The sequence below is a fragment of the Triticum aestivum genome, chromosome 2D, assembly GCF_018294505.1.
Source record: "Triticum aestivum cultivar Chinese Spring chromosome 2D, IWGSC CS RefSeq v2.1, whole genome shotgun sequence".
Lineage (NCBI taxonomy): Eukaryota > Viridiplantae > Streptophyta > Magnoliopsida > Poales > Poaceae > Triticum > Triticum aestivum.
The window spans coordinates 529,921,304-529,936,846 of record NC_057799.1 but is presented as its reverse complement, the minus strand read 5'-3'; the positions used below and the strand labels follow the sequence as shown (position 1 = coordinate 529,936,846).

Here is a 15,543-nt window from a genome sequence, read left to right as displayed (position 1 = left end):
ATGCACTGACAATAATTTATGTTAATTATGTGTTTTTTTGGACTCTAGGTGTGGAGATTGCGACTTTATCTAATTCTATTTTCAACTGAAGGCCACATATACATACACACCTTTTATCATGCACTTGGTGTCGCGAGTGGCCCAATTTTCGGCGGGCCACCTAGCAGCCGTCCGAATGGGCTGACCATCCGCGTGATTTGTGATCTCCTTCCCCAAAGGGTCAACCCGTGCAACCCCTTGTAGCTCGCTTACCTCGCTCCCCCCGTACCTCGCACCAAGCTCGCCATGCTCCCCTCGGCGCATCCTGCACCGAACTTCGCCGTGCTCCCCACCCCACGGCCTTGATGCTTGCCGGCCCGTGCCCCTCGCCCCGCAACCAGCGCATGGTAGCGTCGCTCACGCATCGATGCTTCGTCCCCTCCAATTGCAACATCTGGGTTCAAACGCAGCCCCGTCATGGTGGTAAAACGTTTCACCGGTGGTTGCAACAAAGGCCCTGCATGCTCGCACGAGCCACGTTGTTTTCTCGCTCGACTAGCCACTCGAAGCATGCCAATTGTAGGTTTGCTGGTTCCAACAAACGTGGACGCCGGTTCCAGTATTCGTTGCCATAATCGTAGTCAAAATAACGTCGGTGCTTGCGTGGGGAGTCCGTCGGGGGCCGCGGTGAATGGACAATCCAAAAAGGCAGTCATCGCGGTGAATGGACAATTCGAAAAGGCAGTCAACATTCATGCAAACTGGACAATGTTAAATTTTGATATATTTATATCAAAAAGACGAAATTTAACAAAGTTTGACTAAGCCGATTTAAAAAAAACTAAACTCAAGTGAGGTACCAGACGGTGATCTTGTAGGCATGACCTCCGAGACCACCGTCATTACCCCCTCCGTCGTTCCCACCGCCGCCATCATTGTCGTGGAGGAGGAAAGCCACTAAGGGGTCGCATCAACCATGTTTGTCCGTCTATGCGGACTCACAGCGCAGCCGCTTGGCTGCTGCATCCGCCTGACACATCGCGTCCTTCTGGCGGTAACTGTCAGCTGCAGAGCACTCTTGCCCTTGGCACTTGGTGCGGCGAGGGCACTAGCGACGTGCTTAGACTCCTTCAACTTCGCTTCCAAGAGGTGGTCGCCGATCCGTCGCCAACGAATGGTGGACTTTTGCACGGTGCTACTGGACCGGTCCTCGACCCAGGTGGAGTACATGGGAAGAACGACGGAGGCGGACAGGGTCTCAACGTCGAGTCACCTCGACATGAGCAAAAACCCTAACACGAGGGTAGGTTTTTTTTGGCACAAGTATATTTTTGTCCTTCCATCGTGTGTAACGTACACATAAATAATAACAAAAATATCAACAACTACAATACACAATAAATATAACTTGAAATATTTCATGATGAATCTAAATATATTGATTTGATATTGTGAAATTTGGTTAAATTTTAGGAAAATACGACTTAGCACAAATCTTTGTAGCACAAGCAGCCCACATTATCGCTGAAAAATGGGCTACCAACACTATCGCTCGGCCTGGCCCAAATCATTGTAGCACAAGCAGCCCACATTTCTTTCTAAGAAAAACTTACGCCCACATCTCCGCCACGTCACCGATCCGCACCACCCGCCTCCCACCTCATCCCACCCGCTGATCGCAATCCAACGGCCGAACTCCAACATCCCACGGATCGACCCAGCAGAGATCAAACACCTCCCGCCTCCAACTCCCCAAAATTTCGGGGCTTCCCTCCCAACTCCGCCCCATATAAAGCCGTCACCTCCGATTCCCAAATCCATCCCAAGCTTCAGCATCCACACGAATCCCTTCTTCTCCCAAATCCAGCGACGATGTCCGGGCGCGGCAAGGGCGGCAAGGGGCTGGGCAAGGGCGGCGCCAAGCGCCACCGGAAGGTCCTCCGCGACAACATCCAGGGCATCACCAAGCCGGCGATCCGGAGGCTAGCGAGGAGGGGCGGCGTGAAGCGCATCTCCGGCCTCATCTACGAGGAGACCCGCGGCGTCCTCAAGATCTTCCTCGAGAACGTCATCCGCGACGCTGTCACCTACACTGAGCACGCCCGCCGCAAGACCGTCACCGCCATGGACGTCGTCTACGCGCTCAAGCGACAGGGCCGCACCCTCTACGGCTTCGGAGGCTAGATTCGTGTAGTGGGGCAACTTCCTCGTTTGCTCTGTGATATGTGCTGTCGTAGATGAGATTTACTGATTTGGCGTGCGCCGGTTGTATTCTGTCATGGGGTTCAGTAGGCTATGTAATACCTTGTTCTGTTCAATCAATGCAATCACTTCGATTCTGAATCCTGACGAAATGCTCCACTGTTGAATTGTGTTTTGCTTTTCTAAGACTGACTGATTTGATCTGTTTGATTTCTCTGTTTAGATCGTGTTGCTGCATTGAATAAGTCTTCTATTTGTTCAAGCATCTGACACTCGTTGCTTCCCAGTTTAGATTGTCTAGCTGTACTGAATCAGTCTTTCATTTGTTCAAGTATTTGAATCTAGTTGCTTCTCATTTTAGATCGTATAGTTGTGCGGGGATCAACCTTTCATTTGCAAATGTATTTGGCACTCCTTGCAAGCTGTAGAAGAGATGCAACCCTTCCTCTCAGGTAAGCACATCGTCCATGTTTTGTTTTGGCTTGACTGCGGAATGAACTGTGAGCTTTTCTGTTGTTTTCAATGGTCTGTTTCTGAACGCCGCATCAATCCTTTGGAGCAACTATCAGAGTTGATATGGCACATACAAAATTAACAAGTGCCTGTAATACTTAGAACGACTATCTGAGGCTCTGCATTAAACAGTTTTTTGTCCTAACAATAGTACCATTGCTTTGAGAATTGTACAGTAGATTTTCTTGTTGGATTAATTATGCATCTATGGGATGCCATTAGCAGGATCAAATTGCATCTAGATCACCTCACAACATGAACAGAGAAGGATTTAGGGATCCTTTACATGTCACGGGAGTGGACATGATCGCCTGCTCGGTGCAGGCGTGATGCAGGGGTGATGCAGTGGAAGCAGAGGTTCTCCTTGACGTCTTGATTCCTTCAGGACGCCACCGGGATTGCCCAGGGACGGCAGCGGCGGCTGGAGTAGGTCTTCCCGTCGCTGCAGCGCTCCCCCTGATCGGATGGGGTGAGAGAATATCAGGAGGGGAGTGAAACTGTACGAGAATTGTGATCGCGCAGGCTGCCAACCCTCTCCCGTACCCCCTTTTATCTAGCGCTGGCGACAGGGGACCTAAACCATCAGTTGGTTTGGGTGCCCCCGATCAGGGCGCCTTAGTTGGGATAAAAAACCCACGTACGTTGGTGCGTGGGGCCTTTTCATTATCGTTATCTTTTCCCTTTTTTTGTTAGACTAATAGATCTAACTGCCTGTTAAGCCATCAGATCAAAACCAACATTTTTCTCCCCCTTGATCGTTAGGCTTAACTTCATTTGCCCATTCTACATAGGAATGATGTATCAAAGTGAGGTGTTACAACAGCTCGAAACCCCATAGAACCTCAACACTTATAGCACACCCGCCTATTTCGAAATGGAAACATTTTGACAATTGGGGAGTGGTTTATTTTAATGGTCCTCTTATTCCAGAATCATAAGGCTTCCAGTAGTCCCATGCCGGCAACATGCTCACGAAAAATACTGGGTGATAAGCCTTTTGTTAGCGGATCCGCAAGCATATGCTTCGTTCTTATATGTTTAACATCAATTGTTTGATCCTGAATTCTATCTTTCACAACACGATACTTTATGTCAATGTGTCTGGCAGCACTACTTGACCTGTTGTTACTCGTATAGAAAACTGCGGGTTCATTATCGCAGTACAATAAAATTGGTTTAGATATGCTGTCAACCACTTTAAGTCCGGGAATAAAATTCTTTAGCCATACAGCCTGCCCGGTGGCCTCATAACATGCTACAAATTCTGCTTGCATCGTAGATCCAGCAGTTAACGTTTGTTTGGAGCTTTTCCACGATATAGCTCCTCCCGCGAGTGTGAATATATAACCTGACGTGGATCTCTTACTATCCACACATCCGGCAAAATCAGAGTCTGAATAACCAATAATTTCTAGGTTATCAGTTCTTTTATATGTAAGCATGAATTCCTTAGTTCCTTGCAAATAACGCAAGACTTTCTTTGCGGCCTTCCAGTGGTCCGGTCCTGGATTTGATTGGTATCTGCCAAGCATCCCAGTTATAAAACACAAATCTGGGCGTGTACACACTTGAGCATACATGATACTTCCGACAGCTGAAGCATAAGGAACCGACTTCATCTGATCAGTTTCATACTGGTTCCTCGGACATTGAAATGTCCCAAACTTATCGCCCTTAACTATAGGAGCAGGTGAGGGTGAGCACTTATGCATATTGAATTTTTTCAGTACTCTCTCAAAGTATGCCTTTTGAGATAGTCCTAACGTTCCTCTGGACCTATCTCGGTGAATCTCGATGCCGAGGACATACGAGGCTTCACCAAGATCTTTCATATCAAAACTGGATGACAGAAAATTCTTGGTCTCATGCAGCGTATCCTCATCGCTACATGCCAACAATATGTCATCAACCTATAGGACTAAAAATGTGAACCTACTGCCTTTAAACTTAACGTATATGCAGTTGTCCACAACGTTTTCGGTGAAACCAAAAGTTTTGATAATTTTATCAAACTTGAGGTACCACTCTCTTGAAGCTTGTTTCAAGCCATAAATTGATTTCTTTAGACGACATGCTAAATGTTCCTTCCCTTCCACAACAAAGCCTTCTGGCTGAGCCATGTAAACATTTTCTTTTAAGTCTCCATTCAGAAATGCCGTTTTAACATCCATTTGGTGTAGTTCTAGGTCGTAATGAGCTACTAATGCCATTATGATTCTAAAAGAATCCTTGGTTGACACAGGAGAGAAGGTTTGCTTATAATCATTGCCTTCTCTCTGTGTATACCCTTTTGCCACTAGCCTTGCCTTGAACCGTTCGACATTCCCTTGTTGGAAATATGCCCTAGAGGCAATAAAAAAATGGTTATTATTATATTTCCTTGTTCATGACAATTGTCTATTGTTCATGCTATAATTGTGTTATCCGGAAATCGTAATACATGTGTGAACACATAGACCATAACATGTCCCTAGTGAGCCTCTAGTTGACTAGCTCGTTGATCAATAGATGGTTATGGTTTCCTGACCATGGACATTGGATGTCATTGATAACGGGATCACATCATTAGGAGAATGATGTGATGGACAAGACCCAATCCTAAGCATAGCACTAGATCGTGTAGTTCGTTTGCTAAAGCTTTTCTAATGTCAAGTATCATTTCCTTAGACCATGAGATTGTGCAACTCCCGGATACCGTAGGAATGCTTTGGGTGTACCAAACGTCACAACGTAACTGGGTGGCTATAAAGGTGCACTACAAGTATCTCCGAAAGTGTCTGTTGGGTTGGCACGGATCGAGACTGGGATTTGTCACTCCGTATGACGGAGAGGTATCTCTGGGCCCACTCGGTAATGCATCACCATAATGAGCTCAATGTGACTAGGTAGTTAGTCACGGATCATGCATTACGGAACGAGTAAAGTGACTTGCCGGTAACGAGATTGAACGAGGTATTGGGATACCGACGATCGAATCTCGGGCAAGTAACGTACCGATTGACAAAGGGAATTGTATACAGGATTGCTTGAATCCTCGACATCGTGGTTCATCCGATGAGATCATCGTGGAACATGTGGGAGCCAACATGGGTATCCAGATCCCGCTGTTGGTTATTGACCGGAGAGTTGTCTCGGTCATGTCTACGTGTCTCCCGAACCCGTAGGGTCTACACACTTAAGGTTCGGTGACGCTAGAGTTGTAGAGATATTAGTATGCGGTTAACCGAAAGTTGTTCGGAGTCCCGGATGAGATGCCGGACATCACGAGGAGTTCCGGAATGGTCCGGAGGTAAAGGTTTATATATAGGAAGTCCAGTTTCGGCCACCGGGAGAGTTTCGGGGGTCACCGGTATTGTACCGGGACCACCGGAAGGGTCCCGGGGGTCCACCGGGTGGGGCCTGTTGGAAATATGCCCTAGAGGCAATAATAAATAGGTTATTATTATATTTCCTTGTTCATGATAATCGTTTATTATCCATGCTAGAATTGTATTGATAGGAAACTCAGATACATGTGTGGATACATAGACAACACCATGTCCCTAGTAAGCCTCTAGTTGACTAGCTCGTTGATCAATAGATGGTTACGGTTTCCTGACCATGGACATTGGATGTCGTTGATAACGGGATCACATCATTAGGAGAATGATGTGATGGACAAGACCCAATCCTAAGCCTAGCACAAGATCGTGTAGTTCGTTTGCTCAGAGCTTTTCTAATGTCAAGTATCATTTCCTTAGACCATGAGATTGTGCAACTCCCGGATACCGTAGGAATGCTTTGGGTGTACCAAACGTCACAACGTAACTGGGTGGCTATAAAGGTGCACTACAGGTATCTCCGAAAGTGTCTGTTGGGTTGGCAAGAATCGAGACTGGGATTTGTCACTCCGTGTAAACGGAGAGGTATCTCTGGGCCCACTCGGTAGGACATCATCATAATGTGCACAATGTGACCAAGGAGTTGATCACGGGATGATGTGAGTTACGGAACGAGTAAAGAGACTTGCCGGTAACGAGATTGAACAAGGTATCGGGATACCGACGATCGAATCTCGGGCAAGTAGCATACCGATAGACAAAGGGAATTGAATACGGGATTGATTGAATCCCCGACATCGTGGTTCATCCGATGAGATCATCGTGGACCTTGTGGGAGCCAATATGGGTATCCAGATCCCGCTGTTGGTTATTGGCCGAAGAACGTCTCGGTCATGTCTGCATGGTTCCCGAACCCGTAGGGTCTACACACTTAAGGTTCGATGACGCTAGGGTTATAAAGGAAGTTTGTATGTGGTTACTGAATGTTGTTCGGAGTCCCGGATGAGATCCCGGACGTCACGAGGAGTTCCGGAATGGTCCGGAGGTAAAGATTTATATATGGGAAGTCCTGTTTTGGTCACCGGAAAAGTTTCGGGTGCTATCGGTAATGTACCGGGACCACCGGGAGGGTCCCGGGGGTCCACCAGGTGGGGCCACCGGCCCCAGAGGGCTGCGTGGGCCAAGTGTGGGAGGGGACCAGCCCCAGGTGGGCTGGTGCGCCCCCCACAAGAGGCCCAGGGCGCAGGAAGGGGGGGAAGGGGGAAACCCTAGGCTCAGATGGGCCTAAGGCCCATCTAGTGGGGCGCCCCCCTCTCTCCCCCCCCCTTGGCCGCCCCCAAGCCCCATCTAGGGCTGGCCGCACCCCTTGGGGGGGGGGAACCCTAGATGGGGGCGCAGCCCTCCCCCTCCCCTATATATATTGGGGTTTTGGGGCTGCCATACACACGAGAACGCATCTCCCTCATGGCGCAGCCCTACCCCTCTTCCTCCTCCTCTCCCGCGGTGCTTGGCGAAGCCCTGCAGGATTGCCACGCTCCTCCACCACCACCACGCCGTCGTGCTGCTGCTGGACGGAGTCTTCCCCAACCTCTCCCTCTCTCCTTGCTGGATCAAGGCGTGGGAGACGTCACCGGGCTGCACGTGTGTTGAACGCGGAGGCGCCGTGGTTCGGCGATTAGATCGGAATCAACCGCGATCTGAATCGCTACGAGTACGACTCCTTCATCCGCGTTCTTGCAACGCTTCCGCATCGCGATCTACAATGGTATGTAGATGCACTCCCCTTCCCCTCGTTGCTAGATTACTCCATAGATTGATCTTCGTGATGCGTAGAAAATTTTGAATTTCTGCTACGTTCCCTAACAGTGGCATCGTGAGCTAGGTCTATGCGTAGTTTCTATGCACGAGTAGAACACAAAGCAGTTGTGGGCGTAGATGTTGCCAATTCTTCTTGCCGCTACTAGTCTTATCTTGTTTCCGCGGCATTGTGGGATGAAGCGGCCCGGACCGACCTTACACGTACGCTTACGTGAGACAGGTTCCACCGACTGACATGCACCAGTTGCATAAGGTGGCTAGCGGGTGTCTGTCTCTCCCACTTTAGTCGGTACGGATTCGATGAAAAGGGTCCTTATGAAGGGTAAATAGAAATTGGCATATCACGTTGTGGTTTTACGTAGGTAAGAAACGTTCTTGCTAGAAACCTATACAAGCCACGTAAAAACTTGCAACAACAATTAGAGGACGTCTAACTTGTTTTTGCAGCATGTGCTATGTGATGTGATATGGCCAAAAGATGTGATGAATGATATATGTGATGTATGAGATTGATCATATTCTTGTAATAGGAATCACGACTTGCATGTCGATGAGTATGACAACCGGCAGGAGCCATAGGAGTTGTCTTTATTTTTTGTATGACCTGCGTGTCATTGAATAACGCCATGTAAATTACTTTACTTTATTGCTAAGCACGTTAGCCATAGAAGTAGAAGTAATCGTTGGCGTGACAACTTCATGAAGACACAATGATGGAGATCATGGTGTCATGCCGGTGACAAAGATGATCATAGTGCCCCGAAGATGGAGATCAAAGGAGCAAAATGATATTGGCCATATCATGTCACTATTTGATTGCATGTGATGTTTATCATGTTATGCATCTTATTTGCTTAGAACGACGGTAGCTTAAATAAGATGATCCCTCACTAAAATTTCAAGAGACGTGTTCCCCCTAACTGTGCACCGTTGCGAAGGTTCGTTGTTTCGAAGCACCATGTGATGATCGGGTGTGATAGATTCTAACGTTCGAATACAACGGGTGTTGACGAGCCTAGCATGTACAGACATGGCCTCGGAACACATGCGAAACACTTAGGTTGACTTGACGAGCCTAGCATGTACAGACATGGCCTCGGAACACAAGAGACCGAAAGGTCGAACATGAGTCGTATAGTAGATACGATCAACATGGAGATGTTCACCGATGATGACTAGTCCGTCTCACGTGATGATCGGACACGGCCTAGTTTGACTCGGATCATGTATCACTTAGATGACTAGAGGGATGTCTATCTGAGTGGGAGTTCATTAAATAATCAGATGAACTTCATTATCATGAACATAGTCAAAAAGTCTTTGCAAATTATGTCATAGCTTGCGCTTTAGTTCTACTGTTTAAGATATGTTCCTAGAGAAAATTTAGTTGAAAGTTGATAGTAGCAATTATGCGGACTGGGTCCGTGAACTGAGGATTGTCCTCATTGCTGCACAGAAGGCTTATGTCCTTAATGCACCGCTCGGTGTGCTGAACCTCAGCGTCGTCTGTAGATGTTGCGAAACATCTGACATACACGTTTTGATGACTACGTGATAGTTCAGTGCGTAATGCTAACGGTTTAGAATTGTGGCACCAAAGATGTTTTGAAACGTCGCAGAACATGTGAGATGTTCCGAAGACTGAAATTGGGATTTCAGACTAGTGCCCACGTCAAGAGGTATGAGACCCCTGACAAGTTTCTTAAGCCTGCAAACTAAGGGAGAAAAGCTCAATCGTTGAGCATGTGCTCAGATTGTCTGAGTACTACAATCACTTGAATCAAGTGGGAGTTAATCTTCCAGATGAGATAGTGATGATTCTCCACAGTCACTGCCACCAAGCTATTAGAGCTTCGTGATGAACTATAACATATCAGGGATAGATATGATGATCCTTGAGCAACTCGTGATGTTTGACACCGCGAAAGTAGAAATCAAGAAGGAGCATCAATTGTTGATGGTTAGTAAAACCACTAGTTTCTAGAAGGGCAAGGGCAAAAGGGATACTTCATGAAACAGCAAATCATTTGCTGCTCTAGTGAAGAATCCCAAGGTTGAACCCAAACCCGAGACTAAGTGCTTCTGTAATGAGGGGAACGGTCACTGAAGCAGAACTACCCTAGATACTTGGTAGATGAGAAGGCAGGCAAGGTCGACAGAAGTATATTGGATATACATTATATGAATGTGTACTTTACTAGTACTCCTAGCAGCACCAGGGTATTAGATACCGGTTCGGTTGCTAAGTGTTAGTAACTCGAAATAAAAGCTGCGGAATAAACGGAGACTAGCTAAAGGTGAGATGACGATATGTGTTGGAAGTGTTTCCAAGGTTGATGTGATCAAGCAGCGCATGCTCCCTCTACCATCGAGATTTGGTGTTTGCGTTGAGCATGATTGGATTATGTTTATCGCAATACGGTTATTCATTTAAGGAAAAGAATGGTTACTCTATTTATTTGAATAATACCTTCAATGGTCTTGCACCTAAAATGAATCTCGATCGCAGTGATACACATGTTCGTGCCAAAAGATATAAAATAGTAATGATAGTACCACATACTTGTGGCACTGCCATTTGAGTCATATTGGTATAGAACGCATGAATAAGCTCCATGTAGATGGATCTTTGGACTCAGTCGTTTTGAAAAGATTGAGACATGCGAACCATGTCTATTGGTATATATGCATGAAGAAACTCCATGCAGATGGATCGTTTGGACTCACTTGATTTTGAATCACTTGAGACATGCAAATCATACCACATGGGCAAGATGACTGAAAGGCCTCGTTTTCAGTAAGATGGAACAAGAGAGCAACTTATTGGAAGTAATACATTTTGATGTATGCAGTCCAATGAGTGCTGAGGCATGCAGTGGATATCGTTATGTTCTTACTTCACAGATGATTTGAGTAGATGCTGAGTGTATTTACTTGATGAAACACAAGTCTGAATTATTGAAAGGTTCAAGTAATTTCAGAGTGAAGTTGAAGATCGTCGTGACAAGAGGATAAAATGTCTGTGATATGATCATAGAGATGAGTATCTGAGTTACGAGTTTGGCACACAATTAAGACATTGTGGAAAGTGTTTCACAATTAATACCGCCTGGAACACCACAGTGTGATGGTGTGTCCGAACATCATAACTGCACCCTGTTGGATATGGTGCATGCCATGATGTCTCTTATCAAATTACCACTATAGTTTATGGGTTAGGCATTAGAGATAACCGCATTCACTTTAAAAGGGGCACCACGCAATTCCGTTGAGACGACACCGTTTAGAGAAACCTAAGTTGTCGTTTCTTAAAAGTTTGGGGCTGCGATGCTTATGTGAAAAAGTTTCAGGCTGATAAGCTCGAACCCAAAGCGGATAAATGCATCTTCATAGAATACCCAAAACAGTTGGGTATACCTCCTATTTCAGATCTGGAAGCAAAAGTAATTGCTTCTAGAAACGGGTCCTTTCTCGAGGAAAAGTTTCTCTCGAAAGAATTGAGTGGGAGGATGGTGGAGACTTGATAAGGTTATTGAACCGTCACTTCAACTAGTGTGTAGCAGGGCACAGGAAGTTGTTCCTGTGGCACCTACACCAATTGAAGTGGAAGCTTATGATAGTGATCATGAAACTTCGGATCAAGTCACCACCAAACCTCGTAGGACGACGAGGATGCGTGCTACTTCAGAGTGGTACGTGATCCTGTCTGAGATATCATGTTGTTGGACAATACTGAACCTACGAGCTATGGAGAAGCGATGGTGGGCCCATATTCCGACAAATGGTTAGAAGCCATGAAATCCGAGATAAATGGATCTTTAAGAAGAAGACGGACGTGGACAGTAATGTTACCGTCTATGAAGCTCGACTTGTGGCAAAGAGTATTTTCACAAGTTCAAGGAGTTGACTACGATGAGATTTTCTCATCCGTAGCGATGCTTAAGTCCGTCGGAATCATGTTAGCATTAGCTGCATTTATGAAATCTGGCAGATGGATGTCGAAATAAGTTTCCTTACCAGTTTCGTAAGGAAAGGTTGTATGTGATACAATCAGAAAGTTTTTGTCGATCCTAAGGATGCTAAAAGGTATGCTAGCTCCAGCGATCCTTCCATGGACTAGAGCAAGCATCTCGGAGTCAGAATATACGCTTTGATGGAGTGATCAAAGTTTTTGGGTTTATACAAAGTTTGTTAGAAACTTGTATTTACAATAAAGTGAGTGGGAGCGCTGCAACATTTCTGATAAGTATATGTGAATGACATATTGTTGATCCGAAATGATGTAGAATTTCTGGAAAGCATAAAGGGTTGTTTGAAAGGAGTTTTTCAAAGGAAGACCTGGATAAAGCTGCTTACATATTGGGCATCAAGATCTATAGAGATAGATCAAGACGCCTGATGATACTTTCAAAGAACGCACACCTTGACATGATTTTGAAAGAGTTCAAAATAGATCAGCAAAGAAGGAGTTCTTAGCTGTGTTACAAGGTGTGAGTATTGAGTAAGACTCAAGACCTGACCACAGCAGAAGAGAGAGAAAGGACGAAGGTCGTCCCCTATGCTTTAGACGTAGGCTCTATAGTATGCTATGCTGTGTACCACACATGAAGTGTGCCTTGCCATGAGTTGGTCAAGGGGTACAATAGTGATCCGGGAATGGATCACATGACAGCGGTCGAACTTATCCTTAGTATCTAGTGGACTAAGGAATTTTCTCGATTATGGAGGTGAAAAGGAGTTCGTCGTAAAGGGTTACGTCGATGCGAACTTTGACACTAATCCGGATGACTCTGAGTAGTAAACTGGATTCGTATAGTAGAGCAATTATTTGAAATGGCTCCAAGTAGCGCGTGGTAGCATCCACAAGATGACATAGATATTCGTAAAGCACACACGGATCTGAAAGGTTCAGACCCATTGACTAATAACCTCTCTCACAAGCATAACATGAACAAACCAGAACTCATTGAGTGTTAATCACATAGTGATGTGAGATAGATTGTTGACTCTAGTAAACTCTTTGGATGTTGGTCACATGGTGATGTGACCTATGAGTGTTAATCACATGGTGATGTGGACTAGATTATTGACTCTAGTGCAAGTGGGAGACTGTTGGAAATATGCCCTAGAGGCAATAATAAATAGGTTATTATTATATTTCCTTGTTCATGATAATCATTTATTATCCATGCTAGAATTGTATTGATAGGAAACTCAGATACATGTGTGGATACATAGACAACACCATGTCCCTAGTAAGCCTCTAGTTGACTAGCTCGTTGATCAATAGATGGTTACGGTTTCCTGACCATGGACATTGGATGTCGTTGATAACGGGATCACATCATTAGGAGAATGATGTGATGGACAAGACCCAATCCTAAGCCTAGCACAAGATCGTGTAGTTCGTTTGCTCAGAGCTTTTCTAATGTCAAGTATCATTTCCTTAGACCATGAGATTGTGCAACTCCCGGATACCGTAGGAATGCTTTGGGTGTACCAAACGTCACAACGTAATTGGGTGGCTATAAAGGTGCACTACAGGTATCTCCGAAAGTGTCTGTTGGGTTGGCACGAATCGAGACTGGGATTTGTCACTCCGTGTAAACGGAGAGGTATCTCTGGGCCCACTCGGTAGGACATCATCATAATGTGCACAATGTGACCAAGGAGTTGATCACGGGATGATGTGAGTTATGGAACGAGTAAAGAGACTTGCCGGTAACGAGATTGAACAAGGTATCGGGATACCGACGATCGAATCTCGGGCAAGTAGCATACCGATAGACAAAGGGAATTGAATAGGGGATTGATTGAATCCCCGACCTCGTGGTTCATCCGAGGAGATCATCGTGGAACATGTGGGAGCCAACATGGGTATCCAGATCCCGCTGTTGGTTATTGGCCGAAAACGTCTCGGTCATGTCTGCATGGTTCCCGAACCCGTAGGGTCTACACACTTAAGGTTCGATGACGCTAGGGTTATAAAGGAAGTTTGTATGTGGTTACCGAATGTTGTACGGAGTCCCGGATGAGATCCGGGACGTCACGAGGAGTTCCGGAATGGTCCGGAGGTAAAGATTTATATATGGGAAGTCCTGTTTTGGTCACCGGAAAAGTTTCGGGTGCTATCGGTAATGTACCGGGACCACCGGGAGGGTCCCGGGGGTCCACCAGGTGGGGCCACCGGCCCCAGAGGGCTGCGTGGGCCAAGTGTGGGAGGGGACCAGCCTCAGGTGGGCTGGTGCGCCCCCCCACAAGAGGCCCAGGGCGCAGGAAGGGGGGGAAGGGGGAAACCCTAGGCTCAGATGGGCCTAAGGCCCATCTAGTGGGGCTCCCCCCTCTCTCTCCCCCCTTGGCCGCCCCCCAAGCCCCATCTAGGGCTGGCCGCACCCCTTGGGGGGGGGGACCCTAGATGGGGGCGCAGCCCTCCCCCTCCCCTATATATATTGGGGTTTTGGGGCTGCCATACACACGAGAACGCATCTCCCTCATGGCTCAGCCCTACCCATCTTCCTCCTCCTCTCCCGCGGTGCTTGGGGAAGCCCTGCAGGATTGCCACGCTCCTCCACCACCACCACGCCGTTGTGATGCTGCTGGACGGAGTCTTCCCCAACCTCTCCCTCTCAGGGCCACCTATCCCGGAGGGCCCCATGGGCTGAAGTGGCGTGGGAACCAGCCCCTGGTGGGCTGGTGCGCCCCACCCAAGGGCCCAAGGCGCCTAGGGTTGGAAACCCTAGGGGGCCGTTGCCCCCCAAGGGGGCATGCGCCCCCCTGGTTGGAAACCCTAAGGGGGCCGTTGCCCCCCGAGGGGCCGCCGCCCCCTCTAGATGGGATCTCCAAGGGGGGCATGCGCCCCCAGCCCCTATATATAGTGGAGGGGAGGGAGGGCAGCCGCACCCTAAGCCCTGGCGCCTCCCTCTCCCTCGCGTGACACCTCTTCCTCCTCCAGTAGCGCTTGGCGAAGCCCTGCTGGAATCCCGCTGCTTCCACCACCACACCGTCGTGCTGCTGGATCTCCATCAACTTCTCCTTCCCCCTTGCTGGATCAAGAAGGAGGAGACGTCTCCGCTCCGTACGTGTGTTGAACGCGGAGGTGCCGTCCGTTCGGCGCTAGGATCATCGGTGATTTGGATCACGACGAGTACGACTCCATCAACCCCGTTCTCTTGAACGCTTCCGCTCGCGATCTACAAGGGTATGTAGATGCACTCCTCCCCTCTCGTTGCTAGTAAACTCCATAGATTGATCTTGGTGATGCGTAGAATTTTTTTATTTTCTGCAACGATCCCCTACAGTGGCATCATGAGCTAGGTCTATGCGTAGTTTCTATGCACGAGTAGAACACAAGTTGTTGTGGGCGTCGATTTTGTCAATTTACTTGCCGTTACTAGTCTTATCTTGATTCGGCGCCATCGTGCGATGAAGCGGCCCGGACCGACCTTACACGTACGCTTACGTGAGACAGGTTCCACCGACTGACATGCACTAGTTGCATAAGGTGGCTAGCGGGTGTCTGTCTCTCCCACTTTAGTCGGATCGGATTCGATGAAAAGGGTCCTTATGAAGGGTAAATAGAAATTGGCATATCACGTTGTGGTTTTGGCGTAGGTAAGAAACGTTCTTGCTAGAAACCTATAGCAGCCACGTAAAAATTTGCAACAACAATTAGAGCACGTCTAACTTGTTTTTGCAGCAAGTGTCATGTGAT

The 15,543-nt window shown here is 47.3% G+C and overlaps 1 protein-coding gene across 1 annotated transcript; it reads left to right on the top strand.

Moving 5' to 3' along the window:
• Positions 1–1,826: 1,826 nt before the first annotated feature.
• Positions 1,827–2,289, top strand: LOC123049796 (histone H4). The gene has a single exon (XM_044472670.1). The coding sequence runs from the start codon at positions 1,852–1,854 to the stop codon at positions 2,161–2,163; it is 312 nt and encodes a 103-aa protein (XP_044328605.1). The 5' UTR covers positions 1,827–1,851; the 3' UTR covers positions 2,164–2,289.
• The last annotated feature ends 13,254 nt before the right edge of the window (positions 2,290–15,543 follow it).